Source organism: Musca autumnalis, unplaced genomic scaffold (genome assembly GCF_047663935.1).
Source record: "Musca autumnalis isolate F117 unplaced genomic scaffold, ASM4766393v1 scaffold_1, whole genome shotgun sequence".
In the NCBI taxonomy this organism is placed as follows: domain Eukaryota; kingdom Metazoa; phylum Arthropoda; class Insecta; order Diptera; family Muscidae; genus Musca; species Musca autumnalis.
The window spans coordinates 24,992,278-25,017,174 of NW_027411644.1; the positions used below are offsets into that span (position 1 = coordinate 24,992,278).

Sequence of the window (24,897 nt, forward strand, 5' to 3'; positions counted from 1 at the left end):
CCGCTCAGGGAACCAGATTGCGAAACTCTAATGGGCACTTGTGTGTGGTTAGTAAGAGCAGTGTCGTACGTACAGGCTGAAGACTATTTTAATTTATTGGTATGATAATTAATTCAAAATTAAGTAATTATTTTAATGTGAATGTCATCGTGTAATCTAATAGTACATATTTTTTGTATTTTCATACTCTCTTTTGCCTCTCTCTCATTCCGTCTCTAACGCAACATGAGTTCCTATGCGTTACGTTACGAGACGTCACTGTACTGTCTTCATCGATTAGTCAAATATGTCAAATTAAATAAGAGAGAGGGTTGGATTTTTGCAAAAGTGACAGTTGACAACTGAGTTTTTTGTGCAGCATACGATTAAAAGAATCTTTAGAACATTTCTTTTGTGTAAATTAATATTAATTAATACAAATTTAATTAAGTTTACATTAGAAAATAAGAAACGAAATAAATACCAATTAGAAAAAGTCATAAGTCCGTAATAATAACAAAGGTCTCACAACGACATAGAGAAAGAAGACCGACCTATGAATTTGCAACTAACCATACAACAAAACTAACAACGCAAACAAAGGAATAAATCAATAATTTTTGGAAAATTCTTAGAAAATAAACCAAAACAATTAAAAAAATTAAAATAATCTAGTTAGAGTGCAACCCAAAGAGAAGTAATTGCAAGAAAAATTGATTTATTTGTTAATAAAAAAGATAAGACTGCTTGGAAAGAAGAGTACATTGGCTTTTTAGGGGAGTAAATAAGTGTATAAGTGTAGTGTATAACAAAAAAGTCTGTCTGTTGTAAGGAAGGACCCACATACACCAGTAAAATGACAACTCCTCTGGTTCAACTGGAAGATGTTGACTTGATGAACCATTACAGTGATGATGATGAGGAGAATAAAGTAGTAAACAGCCATAACAAGCAACAACTAACCACCGCCGCAGAGGTAAGAGATAAATTAAATATCCACATGATAAGACAAAACATACTATTTTATTTGCTAATTGTTTGTTTGTTTTTGCCTTGGATTGTTTTTACCATTTCCAAAACCCCCTAACACCACCATTGGCCCGCTCCACATACCAGATAAACACAGTTGGTCTCATCAAAAAGAAACGTAGAAAACCAAAGAACAGCAACAGTAAAACACAGAAACAAAAACAACAAGAACTGCTCTTATCACTGAAAGACGACAACGATGAAGATGATACGGTTGGCGTAAATGACAGTGGCATGGGTACAACGGTACAGGGAGGCATTACTCCCGACAGCGATGACCCAGCAGAGTATAGCGACGACGACGATGATGATGATGATAATAATGATGTTTATAATGGAGTTAAGTCGTCCACGGCTTCTAATCTTACCTCCATACAACAACATCTTACATCTAATAGCATAGATGCAGCCATACAACAAACGGTATTAGCTTTCGATGAACATGATTTCTTCAACACCCGCGATATAACAAACGAACCACATTCCTCTACTCTAATGTTAAATGGCCATGCAAATTCAACCGCAACAACAACAAGTGGCAGGCAACAGCAACTACTTGCTCCCGCAAATGTTATGACTACGCCTCAATTAAATACTCTCGACACAAGCATAATAACAATCTCTTCCACAACCTCACCTTCAGTAAACAATAGTGGCGGGGTAAGAACCGATGTCGATGACAACAACGAGAGCAGTCAAAAAACCACAAGTCAACACTACAGCGACAACAGTCCATTGCGTTCCGGCTATGCTCACAGTTCGAGCACACAATCGCCCGCATCTAGATCAAATAAATACGCAAATCAACAGCCAACAACCTCCACCGCAGCAGCACCACCAGTTAGATTATTTAGTAGTAATATATTGCCACCGCATCTTCGTCAGGAATCCCATGATGACACCGATGAAATTTGTCTGGTGCCCGATGTAGATTTTGAATGCGGAATAAGCATAATGGATCATAGCGGAAGTGATAATCGTGAATCGCAGCCATTGTTGGGTGGTGGCGGCGGCGGAGGAGGCGGTGGTGCCGGTCGTGATCACTATGAGGTGGCATGCAATACATTTATGGGTAAGTCTAAATGTGACTTTTTGTTGATGTGTTAATAACCTTTGTTGTTATTATTTTATGTATAAACAAAAAACACAAGTGAAAAAAATAATGAAAACATAGAGGAACCCATAGAAATGCAGTGAACTCAATTTTCACAAGAATTGCAAAGAAATGTTTACAGTTTTATTTATGCGGCGTTAATCGTTGAAATTTGTTGATGTTGTTTTTTGTTCTAAACAATATCAAAGTATTGTTATCAACAATTGTTCAAAGGTTGTACAAAGTGCATACATACATATGTAAATTCTTTGTTGTTTGGAATCATATGGGTATGACATATAAGAAGATTTTTCTTCTATATTATAAAACTATTTATGTTGAAATCTCATGTAAATTTTCTCTTAAAATACAATAATATTTGTAGATAAGTCTACCCACCAATACAATTTCTAAAACCCATTAAAAATTCTTCTTATCAGTAACAACACATTTTCAAATCATGACTCACTTTCGAAATGATTTGCACAATGTTTTTCCCATATTACAATTCAATTTTTACAAAATGTTAATTTTGCAAATTAGAAGCATTTTCTAAAATAGGGAATGTCTATTTGTTTTAAAAATATACGCTTTATTTTTGTTATCAAGGCAAGAAGGTAATGTCATAAGACATGATCAGTATGTTAGTTTGTGAAATTTTCCATTGTGCCAATTTCATATCGTAAAATTTAATTCGAAAAGAAACACAAATCTTTTGGCAAAAATTGGTCATAATTTTATCTTTCTTTTATAAATTAATTTCAAAGGCTAAAACTATGCTACACATTTTTAAAGTCTGAAGAAAACATGTCCATATTTTCATTAGGCAATTTTCCTTGCGGCAATTGTCAGTTTGAAGGAGAGAGAGAGGTGAGGTATATGGTAATCCTTTGCCTCTCAGCACCCTCTCTCACCAACAAACTGACAATTGCCGCAAGGATAATTGCCTAATGTAAATATGGACCATCCATAAGTGAGAATTTTTTCACACTAAGCAACAATTAAAAATCATTATTTTTAATGGTTTGAATTATAGAAACACCTCAATATTACATCAAAATGCAGTCCGAGGATTAGAAAAGATATTTATCAATAAATCTAATATCTTGGAGTAGTTATTGTATTACTATTTGCTTATTTATTTGAAAGCCAAGTCAAATGTCCATATGTATCTAGTATACTATGTGGTCGGAATCAGGACAACATTTTCGTTTGAGCCAGCTAAAAATCTTTAAAAAAAAATCCACGCCTTATGGCCTCTTTGGTGGTTGTTAAAAATCGTTTAAAAATCCACGCCTTATGGCCTCTTTGGTGACTGTTACGCCTTATGGCCTCTTTGGTGGCTGTTAAAAATCCAATGAACGGAAAAAAACAAAACGATTCCCGTACCAATCACACAAAGCCACAAACTTTTCAGCTTCTCTGAATCGTTTAATTCTCACAACCAAAACAAAAACACAAACTTTTCAATGTAAAAAGATGGAAACCGTACGATTGCGGAAATATAACTTCGGTTATGCTTTGCCGAGTTGTTTCATTCACCACCGAAACAAGAAGTATTTTTGGGAAACGTTTGCCGTGCGTATTGTCAATGACACACTCAGGCACACACACATGTGATTGCTTAACAACCCTATAAGATAGCATCAGCATACCACAGTGAATTTTATCAACCACCAAACGTTTTTGATTTATTCACATGTGTTTAGTACTATTCCGTTTTCTATCTGCTCTTGTGGAGTTGAGTACTTTTCGTTTTGTTCGCACTCACGAATATAAACAAAACAAAACTAAACAGCGAGCTCGGCCAACGAGGGTTCTGTTTCGTTTTGTATTGTTCCTATGGAAAATACGAAACGAAACGATTGGAAATGTTATTTAAAGTATTTTTACGTACTCTGTAAAAATCGTTTAAAAATCCACGCCTTATGGCCTCTTTGGTGGCTGTTAAAAATCGTTTAAAAATCCACGCCTTATGGTCTCTTTGGTGGCTGTTAAAAATCGTTTAAAAATCCACGCTTTATGGTCTCTTTGGTGGCTGTTAAAAATCGTTTAAAAATCCACGCCTTATGGCCTCTTTGGTGGCTGCTAAAATCGTTTAAAAATCCATGCATTATGGCATCTTGGTGGCTGTTAAAAATCGTTTAAAAATCCACGCCTTATGGTCTCTTTGGTGGCTGTTAAAAATCGTTTAAAAATCCACGCCTTATGGTTTCTTTGGTGGCTGTTAAAAATCGTTTAAAAATCCACGACTTATGGCCTTTTTGGTCACGGGCCACGCCTTATAGCATGGTAGAACAATATAAGGTAACAGCAATACCCAAGGCATATTTATATAAGGTAGACACATGAATTACAAAACTAATAGCCCGTTTCCACGGTACGTCGTTCGTTCTCTATTCGTTGTTCGACCTATAACTACGAATAAATTACTTATTTCCCCACACAAAATTCTATGAACGAACGACGATTTTTCTACGTTGTTCGATTAGAAATACTCTCTGAACGACGAATAAGTATGTCCCATCCCTAACAAATGAGAGAATTTATCGAAAAAATTAATTATGACATGTCTAAATTCAAAATTGAAAAATTTGTTGAAAACACAAAAATTTTTAGAAAAAAGGAAAAAGATGAATGAAGATTAATGAACTAAACATTTTATATAGATGCAGAAGAAAGATGGTTGTGTTTCCTTCTTAATTCCACACACATTTCTTGTCCATTAGTTTAAAATCGCGTAAAAAATCAGAAACAAAAAGGAAACAAATAACTGAAAGTCTGTATACACAAATATTGTTTTGACATGTCTCTCTCTCTTTAATTTTGAAAATAGAAACATATAAAAATATATTGAAAATACAAAATTATTCAAAATTTATGGAAAAAATGAATGAAATGTGTGTAGTTAAATATAGAAAATTCATTTGAAGGAAGGTCTATTGCTTTTCCTATTCATTTAATGTATATTTTATGTGTTTTCGGTTCAAATTTTCGTGAAAACAAGGAAACAAAAATTAAGGAAATTTTGTTTACGTTTCTGTTAATTACGAATGGTGTCGTGGAAACGGGTTAATTCGTGTACGTCGTTCGAGAGGCGAACAACGTAATTGAAACGCTCGTGTGAACATGACATAACAAATTTACAAAAACAAAATTGTTGTTATTGAAAATTAAATGTCAAAGAAAATATTGAATAATAAGTAAGGTCGTTCTAAAATTTTTCTCAGGAAAAACATAAATCCATTTTGAAAATCCTCTAAAATAGAACAAATTTGAATCAAAAAATGTAAATATAAAGCATTCAGAACTGTCCTAAGTTATTTATACGATGCGCAGCTGCTATAGGTGGCAGCCACTCCACTCGGAGACCTTGTGGTCCATTGTGAACATCCTGGGTGTTGAAAGTGTTGAAAAAATTGATGTGTGTTTATTGGTTGTAGTTGAAGAATTAGTGTAAGATAGTTGCGGATCCGGTTGTGGTGATGATGAGTGCTGGTGATGGAAAGAAGAAATGCTATGGCGATGGAGATTAATTATGGATAGGAGAAAGTAGATGGAAGGTAAGGAGACAGGGGAGAGTAGAGAGATGATAAGAGAGTGAAGGAGAGGAAACAGATAATGTTTAGAAGGTAGATTAACTAATATATTTAGGTTAACCCGCTCCATAGCCATTTAAGGCCTCTGCAGTGTGCTAGCAAGACTGTGGGGTCGGAAGAGGAGAAGTGAGGCAGGGATTCCGTCGTGTGAACGCCAAAAACCTGTGTCTTTTGGCCCTCAGTCTGGGACACGGACAGAGAAGACGTTCAATTGTCTCCGTCTCCTCCACGTCCTCACACAGCCTACAATAGACTTAATAGTGAAAGACCCTAATGCTTTTAGCGTTGCCTGGCTGTCTAAGTAAATAGTGACTGCCATGTTTGCTAAGTCCGTTCTTCCCACTAGTGCCTCTAAGGCCTTCAATATTGCAAAGACCTCTGCCTGGAAAACACTACAGTTGTCATTAAGTTTAAACGAGTACCTAATGTTCAGTTCATCAGAGTATACACCAGCGCCCGTGCCATCTTCCATCTTCGACCCATCGGTGAAGATAGATAGGCTATCAGGAATTGGTCTGCACTGAACCCATTCATCCCTATCGGGTATTAAAACGTCAGGTATAGTGAAGTCAAGAGTTGGTAAAATGTAATCGGTCTCACCCCCTCTGTTTCCAAGCACTAGCTGACTACTCAACCGATGTAGAACGTTTGAATGACCAAGTAGTGAGCAACGCCACATGTCAAGTTCCCTAAGCCGCAAGGCACACCTGGAGGCCTGATACTGTCCCAAAATATCCACAGGTTGGATATTTAAGACAGCATTCAGCGCCGCCTGGGGTTTGCTTTTAATAGCTCCAGTAATAAGAATTGACGCGGCACGTTGCGTACTACTTAGCTTAAAAGAATTTGATTTATTGCTGAGTGCGTGCCACAAAACAAGACAACCATAGGTAAGGATAGGACAAACCACAGTCCTATACAGCCAGTGTATCACATGTGGTTTGAGACCCCAGCTCTTACCTATGGTATTCTTGCAAGAATATAATGCAATTAAGCCTGTCTTTGTTCGCTCCTCGGTATTCCTCTTCCAACAACGCTTGTGGTCGAGGACCACACCAAGATACTTTGCTTCCTTGGAGAGGCTTAGTTGCACACCATCTAGAGTTGGTGGAACGAAAGCAGCAATCTTTCTCTTTCTGGTGAAAAGTACCAGCTCTGTCTTCGCCGGGTTCACACCAAGTCCATTATGGTGGGCCCAACGTGAGAGCTTCACTATAGCACCCTGCATAAGTTCAGACAGCGTAGATAAAAATTTTCCGCTAATTAGAATGACTACGTCATCCGCATAAGCGACCACCTGGGTTTTTAGCTTATCAAACTCCATAAGTATCCCGTTCAGTACCAGAAGCCACAACAGGGGTAATAAAACTCCGCCCTGTGGCGATCCTCTGGTGACCGACTTCTTTATAGAACTCTCGCCTACGCTTGAATTGATTAGCCTACTATCAAGCATTCTATCTATCCAATTTATTAGAATTGAGGGGACACCTAGCGTTTCTAGAGCAGAGTGAATTGATTCAAGTTTCACGTTGTTAAACGCGCCTTCTATGTCTAAGAAGGCAGCTAAGGTGAAACTTGAATCATCCATATTCTTCTCTATACAGCCCACAACCTCGTGTAGCGCGGTGTCTGTTGATTTTCCTTTTACGTAAGCATGTTGAGAGTTACTTACAAGGTCATGATTTACATATGATCTGATTTCCAAATCTAGTAGCCTTTCTAAAGTCTTTAGAAGAAAGGAGGAAAGACTTATCGGCCTATAGTCTTTCGGCAGAGTGTGACTTGGTTTCCCAGCTTTGGGAATGTAGGTCACAGTTACCTCCTTCCATAGCGCCGGTATGTACGATAGCAGAATGCATCCCCTAAAGATCTTCCTTAGCGTTGATATCAAAACATGCGGTGCGTTTTGATGCATCGCTGGAATGATACCGTCAGGCCCGGGTGATTTGTACGGCTGAAAAGTGCTGATCGTCCATGAAATTTTCCTTCTTCCTCTTGGCCTTCCTAACCTCACTCTTATACTTATTGAAGGTATCCCTATTGATATTCCAATCAGTATCTAGTTTGGTCCTACTAGCTTTGTTGTAAGCCCTCCTACTGGTTTTCCTTAGATTGGCTAAATCCTTATTCCACCAGACCGGCTGAGATCTCCTACCAGGATACGTTAATGAGCAGGTCTTCTCATAGCAATCTTTAAGAACCTTTGTGAGACCTTCTACCTGAGTGTCAATTTCCATTGTTGTGCGAGGTTCAGAAATTTCACACAACCTGGAAGTGACAAGAGATTTAAAAGATTCCCAGTTGGTCCTTCTTGGATTCCTATGAGGCGGTTGCCGCTTACTTTTGCAAGAGACATATTCGTAAGGGTTAGGCCTATCACCTCCTCCCTTACCCTATTACGGAAAGTGGCAGTATTGCCCCTATTACATACTCGTAGATTATAAAAAAATCGAATACGGATTCACCCCTTGCATTTGTGTCACTGCTCCCCCAGTGAAAGTGATAAGCATTAGCGTCACAGTCCATTATCAAATTTGCACTGCTCATCGTCTCCTCCACTAGCTTCCGCAGCAGTCTGCCGGGTAGGTCAGGAGCTTCATACGGCATGTAGACCGAGGCTAGCACCAATGCTCTTCCAGAACCTACTTCTAGCCTCACTACAGTCGTATCTCCGTCACTGTAATTGTAGAGTTGAATAAGGTTTAAACTTTTCTTAGCTACTATACAGGTTCTTACCTTCTCCCCGTTATGTGCGGAGAAGATAGAATAACGCCCATCGTTTAGCCCAGAAACCCTATTCTTATAAAGATAGGGCGAGAAATTATGCATTTAGTAGAATGGCATGGAAAAATTCAAATTGAAAATGTGAGGGATTTTCATTCGTGTTTTTCAACATATTTAATCAAATTTACATATACCGATGACACTAACATTACAAACAAAAACAAATTTCTATGTGGTTGTTGTAGAATTTACTTTACCTTATTTGTTGTACCACGGCCTTATAGCCTCTTTGGTGGCTGCTAAAAATCTTTAACCCTCCGTTGAAACCTGTGTCTGGCCAGGTCTTTTTCATTTTATTTTGCTTTTTAAACTGGGTTACGATAAAGCTGTAGACTGAGATTTCAGGTAGCTTCGTGAAATTTTCTTACCTTTCCAATGAAAAAAAGGATTTTTTGACATACATATCACATTCGTAACACATGAGTCTGGCCAGACCACACCATTTTTTATTGAAAAATCTCGGAATTTTATCTTAAAATTTGATTTTTTCCTACATTATTTGACACAATGAATAGGTTTTTATGAAATTTGCCGCATTTCACCCAACCATGTATTCAAAATTGCATATATAGAGGGCGAAAATCAGTGAAGGTACAACCTAAAAAATCCATTGCTAATAGAGTTACACGTTTATTTCAGACAACTATATGTATAACTGGACAAAAGAAATCCATTACTTCTTCTCTTTTTGTCGGGTGAATTGGTTCAAATATAGGATTCATATGATTTAGAACATAATCCTTAGTATATATGTCAGATAAGGATTATTTATATAAGATTACGATCCTCTAAACGTAATCTATAACTTTTTATATGAAAATGTTAATTAGGTTTACAAAAAAATATGTATAATTATATGGGTCTGGCCAGACTCATGTGTTACGAATGTGACAAACAATATAGGTGTCCAACGAAGGGTTAAAAAATCCAATCATATTTATTAAGAACTCTTTGGTCTATTGCACATATTGAGTTCTGACTGTTTTTTTTTTTCTGTGCTTTATTGTATTTTCACTTTCTTCATTACAAATTTATTCCAATTTTTTATTATTTTTCAAAATTGTTTAAAACTTATTTTCGGCAAATAACAAATTCTTTGTGATTCGTCATGCTATGCATAAAATTAATAGTTCCCAGTGCAATATCAACGCTGCCACCACCACCACAACCACCTGTCCATGTGATGAAACATTTTGTACTCGTATCAATTCGGATGTTTCGCTGTCGTTTGATGACTGCGACAATGTGGAAAAACTTAAAACTTTAATGATAACACCAACACCTTCCTTTGTGTCTGTCTCATCAAGCTCATCGGCCTGGGATTGGGGACAAGCTCAATGTCGTTGTGTTAACTGTCCACTTAAAAATGCCTGTAAGTTACTCGGTGTGCGTATATGTATGTGTCACCAAAAGTTGTTACTGTTTTATTGGTCTTATCAGCTTTATATGCAAATTTTATTTAACTATTTTTTGGATACCTGGGCAATTTGAAGTTCTTTGTGGGGAGGTGTTAATTTAGCCGTTAACAGTTTTAAATATGACAACAACTGACTTACATTTAAGCCAACCAAGTGTTTTCTACATAAATCCGTTGTATATTGAAAATCCTGCCAATGAATTTAATTTCAATGAAAATTTTGAATTTCAAGGTGTGAAATTTTGCTACAAAGTTGATGCTTATGATGTGTGATTTCTAAAGTGTGAGAACAGTGAAACATGTTGTTGTGGTAACAGTGAACAATGTTGAAATATACCGCCGAAAAAGTTTTTGCTTTCCATTTAAGTTTTTTAAATAACATAAATCATTGCATTTTTTATATATTTACAACAGTGTCTTAAGTATCCACCTTGTATATACCATATATCATTGTTTATTCTTGTGAATGACAAGAGTTCAATTCAAGTGCAATGCTATCAGACGCCACGTTTCAATAAATACAACATACTCCACACCCCCATCTACATGCAACATCTACATTAAGATTGTCCTGATTTGACAGAATGGAACGGATTTCCAAGGCCCTGTAATGAGTTCTGATATTCTTATCAAACATGTAAAACTACTTGCAAAAAGAATTAGATATTTTTTATGATGAGTATCTTTCTTTCAATATTCCAAATCATATAAACCGGAATAGAAAAGGGATTCATTTTAACCTATAATTAGGAAAAATTGTGAAAATATTTTTAGTGGGCCTTTTTCTCCACCGATTCTGTATCATGCTCACAACAACAAGGTGCAAATTGTCTATTTTGTTTTGTTCACATACATTCGTACTTTTGCTTGCAACACGAAGAGAAACGAGGTTACTGCATATAATCGCCAGGGATGGGTACATTATTTCGATAAAATTTGTGTATTAACAAGAAAACAGGAATCAGCCTCAGCCTATGACCATTCAGAAGAAATAATAAGAGAAGTGGTGGAACTATGTGTACTCTGAACAGGTCCATATCTTTAAAAATAAATAGCAAAGATAGCAAATATTGGAAGTTTCCAGTGCAAATTGTAAGTCCTTTTTAAGGGCCTAATTATTTTAATTCTAATTATTCCGTTTATAGAACCAACCTACAACACCTAAGCTGGGTTTTAACAAAGAATCCTCTGTAAGGGGTCTTATTGACTACATAAGGTCCTTTTAGGGGTCTTCTCAAATATATAAACCCATCTAAAGGGGCTTCTCGCCTATAAAAACACCTGTAGCCTATAGAAGTCCTTTCAAGGAATATTCTCTACTACAAAAGCTACTTTAAAGAATCTTCTCGACAATGGAAGCCCTTTTAAGGGGTGTTGTTAACAATATAAGTCATTATAAGGGGTATTCACGACAATAAAAACCTCTGTAAGCAGTTTTCTGGACTATAAAAGTCTCTGCAAGGCGTCTTTTTGACTATATAAGTCCCTTTAACGGGTCTTCTCGACTATAGAAGCCGCTCGAAAAGACCCCTTTTCGACTGTAGAAGCCCCTCTAAGGGGTCTTGTCAACTATAGAATCCCCTCTAAGGGTCTTATCAACTATAGAAGACATTTTAAGGGATATTCTCGACCATAGAGGCTCTTCAAGGGGTCGACTATAGAAAACACTTTAAGGGTCTTCTTGACTATAGAGCCATTGCACTATGGTCTCAAATCCAAATTTTCTGGCCAAAACTATTTCAAGTCAATTTTTTATCGACACTGATTTTCTCAAGTATTTTTAGAAGGCGTGGATTTTTAAAGTTTTTTAGGAGGTGTGGATTTTCAAAATTTCTAGGAGACAGGGATTTTTAAAAGTATTTTTAGGAGGCTTGGATTTTCTAAAATGTTTTTAGTAGGCGTGGATTTTTAAAATTATTTTTTTAAAAGGCGTGGATTTTTAAAATTATTTTTAATAGGCGTGGATTTTTAAATTTTTCAAGGAGGCGTGAATTTTGATATTTGTTAGGAGGCGTGGATTTTTAAACTTTGTTAGGAGGCGTGGATTCCTAAATTTTTAGTAGGCGTGGATTTTTAAATTTTTTTTTAGGAGGCGTTGATTTTTAAATTTTTTTCGGGGTCGTGGATTTTTAAATTTTTTTGGGAGGCGTGGGTTTTTAATTTTTTTTTTTGGGCGCGTCGATTTTAAATATTTCTGGGAGACGGGGATATTTTACGTTATTTGTTAAAGGCGTGAATTTTTAAAAATTTTTCTGAGGCGAGGATTTTTAATTTTAGTAGGCGTGGATATTAAAAATCTTTTAAGGGGCGTGGATTTTTAAAAATTTTTAGGAGGTGTGGATTTTTAAATTTTTTAGGAGGCGTGGATTTTTAAAGTTTTTTAGGAGGCGTGGATTTTTAAAGTTTTTTAGGAGGCGTGGATTTTTAAAGTTTTTTAGGAGGCGTGGATTTTTAAAGTTTTTTTGGAGGCGTGGATTTTTAAAGTTTTTTAGGAGGCGTGGATTTTTAAAGTTTTTTAGGAGGCGTGGATTTTTAAAGTTTTTTAGGAGGCGTGGATTTTTAAAGTTTTTTAGGAGGCGTGGATTTTTAAAGTTTTTTAGGAGGCGTGGATTTTTAAAGTTTTTTAGGAGGCGTGGATTTTTAAAGTTTTTTAGGAGGCGTGGATTTTTAAAGTTTTTTAGGAGGCGTGGATTTTTAAAGTTTTTTAGGAGGCGTGGATTTTTAAAGTTTTTTAGGAGGCGTGGATTTTTAAAGTTTTTTAGGAGGCGTGGATTTTTAAAGTTTTTTAGGAGGCGTGGATTTTTAAAGTTTTTTAGGAGGCGTGGATTTTTAAAGTTTTTTAGGAGGCGTGGATTTTTAAAGTTTTTTAGGAGGCGTGGATTTTTAAAGTTTTTTAGGAGGCGTGGATTTTTAAAGTTTTTTAGGAGGCGTGGATTTTTAAAGTTTTTTAGGAGGCGTGGATTTTTAAAGTTTTTTAGGAGGCGTGGATTTTTAAAGTTTTTTAGGAGGCGTGGATTTTTAAAGTTTTTTAGGAGGCGTGGATTTTTAAAGTTTTTTAGGAGGCGTGGATTTTTAAAGTTTTTTAGGAGGCGTGGATTTTTAAAGTTTTTTAGGAGGCGTGGATTTTTAAAGTTTTTTAGGAGGCGTGGATTTTTAAAGTTTTTTAGGAGGCGTGGATTTTTAAAGTTTTTTAGGAGGCGTGGATTTTTAAAGTTTTTTAGGAGGCGTGGATTTTTAAAGTTTTTTAGGAGGCGTGGATTTTTAAAGTTTTTTAGGAGGCGTGGATTTTCAAAATTTTTTAGGAGGCGTGGATTTTTAAATTTTTTAGGAGGCGTGGATTTTTAAATTTTTTAGGAGGCGTGGATTTTTAAAGTTTTTTAGGAGGCGTGGATTTTTAAATTTTTTAGGAGGCGTGGATTTTTAAATTTTTTAGGAGGCGTGGATTTTTAAAGTTTTTTAGGAGGCGTGGATTTTTAAAGTTTTTTAGGAGGCGTGGATTTTTAAAGTTTTTTAGGAGGCGTGGATTTTTAAATTTTTTAGGAGGCGTGGATTTTTAAAGTTTTTTAGGAGGCGTGGATTTTTAAAGTTTTTTAGGAGGCGTGGATTTTTAAATTTTTAGAAGGCGTGGGTTTTCAAAATTTCTGGCAGACGGGGATATTTAAAGGTATTTGTTGGAGGCGTGGATTTTCAAAATTTCTGGGAAACGGGGATAGTTAAAAGTATTTGTTGGAGGCGTGGATTTTCAAAATTTCTGGGAGACGGGGATATTTAAAAGTATTTGTTGGAGGCGTGGATTTTCAAAATTTCTGGGAAACGGGGATAGTTAAAATTATTTGTTGGAGGCGTGGATTTTCAAAATTTCTGGGAAACGGGGATAGTTAAAAGTATTTGTTGGAGGCGTGGATTTTCAAAATTTCTGGGAGACGGGGATAGTTAAAATTATTTGTTGGAGGCGTGGATTTTCAAAATTTCTGGGAGACGGGGATATTTAAAGGTATTTGTTGGAGGCGTGGATTTTCAAAATTTCTGGGAGACGGGGATATTTAAAAGTATTTGTTGGAGGCGTGGATTTTCAAAATTTCTGGGAGACGGGGATATTTAAAAGTATTTGTTGGAGGCGTGGATTTTTAAAATTTCTGGGAGACGGGGATATTTAAAAGTATTTGTTGGAGGCGTGGATTTTCAAAATTTCTGGGAGACGGGGATATTTAAAAGTATTTGTTGGAGGCGTGGATTTTCAAAATTTCTGGGAAACGGGGATATTTAAAAGTATTTGTTGGAGCCGTGGATTTTCAAAATTTCTGGGAGACGGGGATATTTAAAAGTATTTGTTGGAGGCGTGAATTTTTAATTTTTTTCGGAGGCGAGGATTTTTATTTTTTCAGTAGGCGTGGTTTTTTAAAATTTTTAAGGGACGTGGATTTTTAAAAATTTTTTAGGGACATGAATTTTCAATAATTTTTTATAGAGGCACACATTTTTGAAAATATTTTTAGGAGGCATGGATTTTTAGAAAAATTTTAGGAGGCATGGATTTTTAAAAGTTTATTTAGGAGGCATGTATTTAAAAAAAAAATAGGTGGCGTGGATTTTTAAAAACATTTCTAGGAGGTTGCACTTTAATCTAAGACGTATCTGAAGGAATGGGCCGACATAGTCAAGCATGGACTTCCCCATGAAAACTTTATATAGTTGTAATCAGAACCACAGGGATTTTGCACAGTGTCAATCCTTGCCCTATAGGAATTTAGACGGCTGCACCATCCCGAACGTAGTTGAGCCAAAACTACTCTGGTTTGTCGTGGCAGCTGAATCTTCTCGGCAGCGGTGTATGGGGGATGTACTCCGAGGACCGAATTTACCCGATAATTGTTTACGGCATCTGCGAATAGATTTGTGTGAATGCTAGCTTGCTCTAGATTAGGGGTTTTTTACCTATATCCATTGACCTCACTTTCTGGATCATAAAGATCCCTCTTACACCCGAACAAGTCCACTGAAGACATGAGGGGGCACTCTGTTGCAGTTCTCAGGGCGGTGTTTTGACAGGTTTGGTCGCGTTGCACTTATATTCGTGGACCACACTGGCGCCGCATAGTTTACCACAACAAGGCTACTTCATGATTATGTCTGGCGAACTGATGTAACACTATCCACTAATTATGGTGGCGGCATCATCTTTCACTCGAAAAAAACGTGGAGTTATAAATCGGTTCTTTCGTAATTACCTAAAAAGGAATGTCAAAACTTGTGATGTGCATTGAACCATAAAGAAATAGGGAACGCTTATTGTCCCCCATAGACTCATGTCGGGCCTATACAGCTACTTTTGAGCGGGATATATTTACATGTTGTGTTCCTCTACCTCGCATTTAACTTCTTCCATATATGAGTCACAAGAGTCTACCTTAAGCGAGATACGTTCGTATTAAACAGTCTGGTGCAATATAAAAATTAAATGCTCCACTTTCTGTAAAATCTGCATTTCAATTATCATTTAAACAATCAACAAATTCCAACCCTGTTTTTGTCAAAGTGTGGAAATTCGAGAACACCAACAACGATTTGCAAATAAATTGTATAAGACTGAAAGCAGCAAGCAAAGGAAAACCACACCACACACCTACAAAAAAAAATTACTTTTGCACAGAATTTGCATTAAAAGAAAGTGCGACATTGTAGAGACCACCGGCCGCAAACATACGGCAAACATAGTGCCGCGGCAATTGGCTAGTCAGTCAATATTTTTAACAGACAAAAAAATCTTTCTTTTTACAAAATCTCTTCCAACAATGGATAACATTTCATTGGATAGTGCCCATTCGTACGAATACGTAACATCTGGTGAAAATCTAACAACGCAATTGAATGGTAATTGGTTATTACTTCGTAAATTACAAACTGTGTACTTTCATCAGCGCCATCATCATCCTTGTGGTCAATAATTACTTACATTATATATTTATAAACAAATGAAAATTAAATGATTTTTATGTTGTTGTTGTTGCTAATCTATACATGACGCGGTTTATATTGGATTCCCATACACTAGTAGAGCGTTTTTGTGTAGACAAAAATATTCCTAAAAGTAAATAATCGCATCTAATGTTTGTTGTGTATGTGGCTGTGTGCTGTGCATTAAAATTTTAATCAACCTTCCTTGAACCTCCTTGGGTTTTAGTTCATGTCTTCCTCATAGTAAGTTTTCAAATGTGACGTCGGAATATTAGTTTGAAATTTCCTATAATTACGACCTTAGATCATCCTTCGAATATTGACCGGCTGGTGAAAACTATTTTTGTTTTAACAAAAACTTTTACAAATTATAAACTAACAATTATTGTCCAATTTACTATGGTAGTCTATTATATCAATGTCAGGCAACGGTATGCCTTTGAAGGAAGTTTTGGTTAGCAATTAGTTTTCAGTTTTAGTAAGCTATTTTTTAAAGTTCGTGTAAGATGAGTTCTGGTCGCGTAAAATGTTTTGTCCTTTAAAGTATTTTTATAAGTGGCAAAGTCGAAAACGAGCCTCCGGGCGTTTGTTGATACTGAAAACAAATTTCTTTAGTAATTTATTTTAATTTGGTTCAATTTTTCATATTATTGGAATATAGCCTAGCGGAATAATTTCAAAATGTTTCAAAATTGTAATTTTATAACTTCAACAGCTGGGACCGCCAGATCCTTTAAAATAGATTGTTGGGCCGATTCCGTACAGCGAGGCGAGTCATGTCGCGTCGTCTATCGTCTCTGTGACAAAATTTAAAAAATGCACTACGTACAGCGATAGAAAATAATCGTCGATAACAAGTTATTTTTATTTTATTTTTATTCGTTAGTAAAAATGTACGGCGACAGCTAATTTGTTGTCGCCGGAAAATGAACATTTCGGCGACAAAATTTGACGACGTCAGGCGATATTGCCATACGGAATCGAAAAATTGCATTTGACAACGCGACACGACTCGCCTTGCTGTACGGAATCGGCCCATGTGTTTCAGAACCTGCAACAATCTAAAAGTTTTGCCATCTTTATACGCTTAACCTTTATGCTATTTAGCACCGCCGTCCAAGTGTCCAGTTGGTACACACAAACTCTCGAATCGATTTTGTCCAAACATTGATCAAGATCCAAATAGGTCCTTTCCTACAAAATTTCAACATTTTTTCGCCAAAATGTTAAGCACGACAACTCTCGAAGGGAGTAACCGTTCGAACATGGACTTCCACACAAAGTTTTTCCCAAAAGTGCAGTGTAATGATATCGTTTTGAAGTTTTTGCAGTAGCATATTCCCGCGGTCGCATTTTGTCGGTGATACATTTTTTACATTCACTAACTAAAATGACGCAGCTTAGGGCGTTATGATTGTTACAACGTCCTGAAGAAGGATCGCAACAGAAGTAGATGTGCGGCGATTTGCTTTCCTAATGCACCATTATATTCAATGCAGACCAATCACGCCTGAGCCTGACTCTAATTTCCCGTACATGGAATGTATGGGGGTAGCAATCAGGTTCGTAACTACCGAGGTAGAATTGCATAACGTATACATAGCGTCTGTTAATAGACTCTTGAGGCGTTATTCCTCACCAGCGTCCGAAATAGCTATCCAGTTGCTGATCATCAGCATGGATTCCGTAAACAGCAAAGTACAACGAACGAGCAGCCCGCCATCTCCACACATGCAAGTCAGCCAGAACATGCCTTGCGATAAGACGGTGTTGGTGGCGCCCGAATTAACAAAAGCTTTTATTACTGTCAAGCATTCCACGCTGTCTAAGGACATCAAGCAGGCTTCCCTTCGGATCAAATTGATAATAAATTATATGTTTGGATGCCATGGCACGTGGAATTCAGGAACAAGAATTGGAAGACCCTTAGAGTAAAAAAGGGAGTTCTCCAAGTTGGGGTGATATCTCTGGAATTGTTTAACCTCAAGCTTTCCTGGATGGCATTCCCTCAAGACGTCATTGAAAGACATTTCGATGCCTTACTTCCTCAACCTCGTATCTTAAAAAATAAAATGTTTGAGGAGAGATAAAAAACTGTCATTTTTGTATACATCGGGGGTTCGGAAAACGTTTAAACGCAGTTATTAAGGAAATAGATGTACCCAACTTTCTAATAATTGCGTTTAAACTTTTTCCACAACCCCGATGTACCCAAAAATCATAGTTTGTTATCCCTCCTCAAAAATTTTATTTTTTAAGATACGAGATTGAGGAAGTAAGGCATCGATTTGTCATGTCATTTGTGAAAGACTGAACTCCGTTTTAGCTGAAAATGTCCCCCACTAAATCTACGGTCACATTGTTTACCACATGGACTGCAAAGTTGAGCACTGAATTGAATTTCATGGTTGATGGTAGCAGAATTTCTAACTAACTAACTATCCTAAGATTCCAAGGGTAACATTCGACTGTATGTTCAAGTCGTCCGTGCATGCTACAGCTATCTGTGACAACCTTAGGTAGGAACAAGGTCCTCAAGTCATAGCCGACAGCATTGGGTTGCAGACAAAGACCCCTTTAAGAAGTCTTCTATGTACCGAAGACCCCTTTAAGAGTTCTTCTAGGTTCCGAAAGGCCCTTTAGGGGATCTTCTGCATATAGAAGTTCCCTTTATGAAGTAGTCTATGCATAGAAAACCACTTTTGGAGGTCTTCTATGTACAAATATGCCTATTGGAGGTCTTCTATGTATATAAGAGCCCTTAGAAGGTCTTTTTTGTATAGAAGACCCCTTTAGAAGGTCTTCTATGTATAGAAAACTCATTTAGGAGGTATAGAAGACCCCTTTAGGAGTTCTTTTGTGTATATAAGACCCCTTTGTAGGTCTTCTATGTATAGAAGACCCCTTTAGGAGGCTTTCTATGACCCCTTTAGGAGGCCTTCTAAGTTTAGAAGTCCCCTTTACGATGTCTTCTGTATATGGAAGACCCCTTTAGGAGGTCTACTGTATATAGAAGACCCCTTCCATATAAAAAAGTCACATTTAAGAGGTTTGCTTTGTATAGAAGACCCCTTTAGAAGGCCTTCTTTGTACAGAAGACCCCTTTAAGAGGTCTTCTATGTACCGAAGACCGCTTTAAGAGTTCTTCTATGTACCGAAGGCCCCTATAGGGGATCTTCTGTGTATAGAAGTCCCCTTTAGAAAGTATTCTATGCATGAAGACCACTTTTGGAGGTCTTATATGTACAAAATATGCCTATTGAATGTCTTCCTTGTATATAAGATCCCTTAGTGAGGTCTTCTATATAAGGAAGTCAAATTTAAGAGATTTGATGTATATAGAAGACCGTTTTAGAAGTTGTTCTATATAAGGAAGTCACATTTAAGAGGTTTGCTGTGTATAGAACACACCTTTGTGAAGTCTTCTATATATATGGAAAATCACTTTAGGAGATTTTCTATGCATAGAAGATCCCTTTAGAAAGTCTTCTATGTATAGAAGGCCCCTTGTATCTACGTGTAGAATACCCCTTTTAGGAGCATTCTGCCTACAGAAGACCACTTTTGCAGGTCTACTTTTTTATAGGAGAAGCTCTTTAGAAAGTCTTTATTTATTGTTGTCTTATTCGGACGCAGGTCATTATTTATGAAAGTTTTTAATTTATTATTATAAATATATGTTTAAATAAAACCGAGCTCGAGGTCTATGTTTTTAATTTATTTTTAATAAATTAATCGAACTAACATGACCTAAGAATTTGTATTAAAAAAGTTAATTCCAGCGAAGGCTTAGAACGCTAAGACCTCGACAAAATCTTCTGTTTGTTGGAAAGAACCCAGGTTAAAACCTCAGCCGGGGCAGCCGGGCTCTTCTGTGAGTTTTTATTTATTGTTGTCTTATTCGACGAAGATCATTATGAAAGTTTTTAACTAATTGAATTAATCGAGCTAACGTGACTTAAGAAATTTGTATTGAATGTACAGGAGACCTTTTTTTGCAGGCCTTTTCTGTATTTGTAATATTTCTTCCGGACAGATCGAATGTATTTAAGGTCTCTTCAGAATTTTGTGGTCCTTTTTGGACATTTGAACTTGCCGACAAAAATGTGGATTAGGAATTAACTGCACTAAGACACAAATGTTGAACTTTTGTAGGGCAGGTGCCCTTAGGGAGGACCGATATGGGCCATTTTAGAAGTTAAGCTAAATTTTGATAAAATATTAGGAGATCCAAAGTTTGGACCAAATTGGTTGCCCCATTCAAGTGATATCGTCCTAGCATTTTAGTGACATTTTTGAAATATTGGGGAGAAGTACCGAAAGTTGTGGACCGGTATTGCCCATGAAACTAAGTTTGGATATAATATGACAAATCGGTTGAACAGTTCGAGAGTTATCGTGTTCTCCGACCGCCATATATGGTGACGCAGGGGTTTTTTTACACCTTTCGGGCTGTTTTCACAAGAAATATGGACTCGCCCCTGAAAAAAAGTTTACCGTTTAATGGAGGTAGCGTATGCAAATCGCTTCAACACAAATCAAAGTGATTCGCGAGCAGGTCTTAAAGTGAACTTATCCGAAATTTTGTGTGAGAGGTACCAGAAGGAGTAGACAAATATAGTCCATATTCGAACCTGATCTATATCTGGATGTGCAAAGTATGGATTACATCGGTCTCTCCCTTCAAGAGTTACCGTGCGCAAAATTTTTCCGAAAATTTTTGAAATTTTGTGGGGGAGGTACCTGAAGGAGTGGACCATCTTCGAATTTAAACTATGTTTTGATAAAATATTACGAATTTGACAGATCACGCGTACAGTTTGAAAGTACAACGTTTACAAATCGTCCAACTTTATTCTGAAAATTCGCGTTATGTGGGGAGTGTATTTCGAGGCACATTTCTGGCTTTTTAGGTATGTAAAGAAGCAAATTTGCCACATTTGGGAAGAAGATCAACTTAAAGAGATTCAAGAGTTGCCACTTCATCCAGGAAAAATAACGGTTTGTACGTCGAAGGAATCGTCGGACCCTATTTCTTCAAAATGACTTTATCGTCAATGGCGACCGTTATTGCGTGAGATAAACGACTATTTAATGTCTGAAAATGAAGCTCGTAATCTCGGTGACATTTGGTTTCAATAATACGGCGCCACTTCCCACACATCGCATCAATCAATGTATTTATTGAAAGAACACTTCGGTGAGTACGTTTTGGACCAGCCGATTGGCCACCAAGATCGTGTCATATCACTCCGTTAGACTTTTTCCTGTGAAAGTATGTCAAATAAGTCAAAATTGTATGCGGATAAAGCCGCTGCAATTCCGGCACATCAGATGTGCCATTCGTCAGTTACCATTAAAAAAGCTTGAACGAGTCATTGAAAATTGGACTCAACGGTCTGAGACGTAGCCTCGGCCAATATTTGTTAGACATAATCTGCAAAAAATAAATGTCATCGAATGTTCCTTCAAATGATAATAAACATTCCCCATTCAATTTGATTTTTCTTTGTTTTTTTTTTTTTTTTTTTTTTTTAAGAAAGTAGGAACCTCTAAATGGATCACCCTTTACTTCTCATTACAAAATACAAATTTTCATCCCCCCTTTCATACACTTTTCAGATGATCCCAGTTTTACGGAAATTGTGGCACAGGTTGAGTTTGCCATAGAACATGGGGTTATGCCGGAGCGTATTTATCAAGGCAGCAGTGGTTCATATTTTGTTAAAAATGCATCGGGGGTAAGTTGAAAATACGATTTTCAAAACTAAATACCTTTAGCTTTTGTGATTGGCAACATTTTATAAAAGTCTCGTAATTTATTGCTGCGTAAAAAGAAGCTTATATTAATTTTTTTTTTGGTGACTTAACGGGGAAATTTAACAATAGAGATGAGATTTGTTAAATTTTTGGTTTAAAGTCAAACATTTGTAATAGCTTACAAAGTCGCGAATGTTACTTAAAAGTTAGAGCGGTGACTACTAATCGCTTTGATTTTTCATTTCCAGAAAGTATTGGCTGTATTCAAACCCAAAGATGAAGAACCCTATGGACGCCTTAATCCCAAATGGACAAAGTGGATGCATAAACTATGCTGTCCATGCTGTTTCGGTCGTGCATGTTTAATACCGAATCAGGGGTGAGTAACAGATAATATAAAATTTTTTGTTGCATCACAACAAAATAGCTTTTGCTGAACCTTTTGTTGAAAACGTATAAGAAAATTGTTTAGTAAACATATACCGAAGAATGTACTCTTGAGCTTTTAGACATATATACTAAGGACGTGTTTCACTAAGACGAATCGAAATCAAACTCGTTCAAATTACTACCAAACATCTGTTTTTTGAAAAATATTTGCTTCATTTGTTTTGAATCAAACATAAATTTTCCCCAATAACAGAAGACAGTAGTAATTCGAACTAATTTGATTTCGAATTGTCTTAGAGAAATAAGCCATTAATAATTTAAATATAGTTTAACGATCATATAACCAACATTTACATTTTTTCTTACAGATACCTTTCAGAAGCTGGCGCAAGTTTAGTTGATCGCAAACTAAATCTAAATGTGGTGCCAAAAACAAGGGTAGTGCGGCTGGTAGCTGAAACCTTTAACTATGCCCGTATAGATAGACAAAAAGCCAAACTAAAGAGGAGGATTAAAGAACACTATCCATCAGCTAAATTCAATCGTATGAGTTTACCCTTAAAGGTAGGAATCGAGTACAACACATAAAACAAATATCCAAACAATTTAAAACGAACATTTCTCTCTTCCAGACTGGTTCATTTCAAACCTTTGTTGAAGGCTACAAAGATGCCGACTATTGGCTGAGACGTTTTGAACAGGAACCACTTTCGGAGGCCTTAGCTAAATCATTTCAACTGCAATTTGAGCGCTTGGTGGTCCTAGACTATATTATACGCAACACTGACCGTGGTAATGACAATTGGCTGATCAAATATGTTCAGCCGAAAATCACCAAAAAAGTCAATGGCACCGGAGGCAAATCATTGTTTTCCTCCTCCTCATCGAATGAGGTAAAAACTGCCACCATCATTAATACCGATCCCATAGATACCAACCATCCAGTTGCAAATAATAATAATGAACAAAATAAAAATGGTAGTAGCCAGCTGGTCGATATTGGCGCCAACAATATAGCGGCGGGTTCATTGCACAGCAACACCTCCAGTTCATCATCAGTATCCTCATCGGGAGAGGATCCAAAACAAACGAAAAAACCCACAGAACGTAATGAATGGAGTCTTGTGGATGCTCCAGAAATTAAAATAGCTGCCATCGATAATGGTTTGGCATTCCCCTTTAAACATCCCGATTCATGGCGTGCCTATCCCTACCATTGGGCATGGTTGCCACAGGCTAAAGTGCCATTTAGTGAAGAAATTAAACAATTAGTACTGCCACAATTATCCGATATGAATTTTGTTGAAGAATTGTGTACGGATTTGTATTATCTGTTCCAACAGGACAAGGGATTCGATAAACGGCTATTCGAACGGCAAATGTCAGTGATGCGTGGACAAATTCTAAACTTAACACAGGCCTTGAAGGATGGCAAATCTCCGGTGCAACTGGTGCAAATGCCAGCTGTTGTCATTGAAAGGTAAGGAGGAATTTGAGGAACATTTTTTTCAAAAGACCAGCTTTAATCAATTTCCTTCCATTGCAGATCTCGGGCATCACGTGGCTTTTTCTCCTTTACACAGCGCTTCCAAAATAAAAGTCCCTTTTTCTCTTGGTGCTAACATTTCTGTTCTAATAAAACAAAACCAAACCACAACATTTTCCAAGCAGTTTCCTTTGTTTCCAAAGTTCGTTTTGTTGTTTAGAAAAAAATATTTATTTTCCTTGCATAACCAATTGATGGCATACTGAGGTATGTGATGGAAACCATTTCGACTCGATTTGGCTTAAATCGATATCTTATATTTCAAATGTGGATTTTTGTTTTTTTTTTTTTTTAATTAAATTAAAAAGACATTTTTCGAAAAAAAAAAATGTAGGCGTTATTCTGAAGTTAAATTCTGGGTGAGTTTTCTCACTTTCTTCTTTAAGTTGAAACGACAGAGAGACAAAACTTACGGGAAGTTTGCATTCAGAATGAACCCCCATTCATTTATCATCAAATACAACTGAAATATATACAATTTCGATACGACAAATCGACTCAAATCGATTTCTTTCCATCACATCCCAAATTATCTTTTGTTCTTTTGACTTGGTATGGTTAACAAGTTATTTATTCCTTTGGGTTCCTTATTATCACCGTAAAATAATTACATACATATACACAGATATAATAAATACATATTGTTAAGAACTTATTGTGCACATATACATATATTATATACATACATGCATAAATATATACTCTTATTTATAATCTCTTACAAGTCATATATATTTTTGTTAATATTTTTGTTAATTCCATTTAACTTTCTTCTCTTCTCCTTTTGTTTATTTATTTATGTGAAACGAAAAAAACGATTAACTGTAATTTAAAAAATTAACTAAATTTATTAAGTTATTTTTAAATGTGTGTTAATAATTTCTAAAAAAATGTGTAATTTGTTTCATGGATATTTAATTTTATTTTTTGTTAAGCTAATATATGAAGTGGATGTTGAAAAAAAAATGTAAAATACTATAAAATTAAATTTTGTTTTTTTTTTTTATTTTTAAAAAAATTATAGAATTTATATGCCACACCGATTAATACACTATATTAGAAATTTAATATAACAATTATTATATATTTAATTTGTTTATATTTAATATAATTTTTAGATAGAATTATTAAAATTTTCTTTGAAATTTTTAATTATATATTGGCTGCAAAACAACAAGGCGCATGGGTTTTTCCTTTTAACATTCGGAGATATCCTGAGATCAGAATTATTGCGGGGTTTATTATAGAACAATGACATGTAAACTATTTTTACGAATGTTTCCAACGCCACTCTTTCTCAGCCTTCCAATCGTGCCGCTACCACGGTTGTTGTTATTGTAACAGC

General features: G+C 36.2%; 1 protein-coding gene and 1 long non-coding RNA gene across 6 annotated transcripts; one reads left to right on the plus strand and one right to left on the minus strand.

Moving 5' to 3' along the window:
* Positions 1-301: 301 nt before the first annotated feature.
* On the plus strand, positions 302-24,540 carry Pi4KIIalpha (phosphatidylinositol 4-kinase II alpha). 5 transcript variants are annotated; one of them, XM_073970405.1, is made up of 7 exons: positions 302-955; positions 1,096-2,080; positions 21,479-21,597; positions 21,865-21,995; positions 22,375-22,570; positions 22,639-23,486; positions 23,553-24,540. In XM_073970405.1, exons 1-7 carry the CDS (start codon positions 836-838, stop codon positions 23,626-23,628), a joined length of 2,475 nt encoding a protein of 824 aa, XP_073826506.1. In that variant the 5' UTR covers positions 302-835; the 3' UTR covers positions 23,629-24,540. The 5 variants fall into 5 exon arrangements, with proteins under 5 accessions (XP_073826506.1, XP_073826515.1, XP_073826532.1 ...); XM_073970440.1 differs by lacking the exons at positions 302-955; positions 1,096-2,080 and adding exons at positions 16,340-16,470; positions 20,663-21,056; XM_073970414.1 differs by lacking the exons at positions 302-955; positions 1,096-2,080 and adding an exon at positions 9,446-9,856.
* LOC141395071 (uncharacterized) lies at positions 14,420-15,692 on the minus strand. Its single transcript, XR_012410537.1, has 2 exons — positions 14,837-15,692; positions 14,420-14,783 (listed from the first exon to the last, which is right to left on the minus strand). It is a non-coding gene; the product is annotated as an uncharacterized lncRNA (long non-coding RNA).
* Positions 24,541-24,897: the final 357 nt, after the last annotated feature.

Bases quoted from the DNA above. Each gene is read 5' to 3' on its own strand.
- Pi4KIIalpha (XM_073970405.1), top strand. From the start codon at position 836: ATGACAACTCCTCTGGTTCAACTGGAAGATGTTGACTTGATGAACCAT. The intron at 956-1,095 runs GTAAGAGATAAA...TCCACATACCAG, and splicing joins AACTAACCACCGCCGCAGAG to ATAAACACAGTTGGTCTCAT. The intron at 22,571-22,638 runs GTAGGAATCGAG...TCTCTCTTCCAG, and splicing joins GTATGAGTTTACCCTTAAAG to ACTGGTTCATTTCAAACCTT.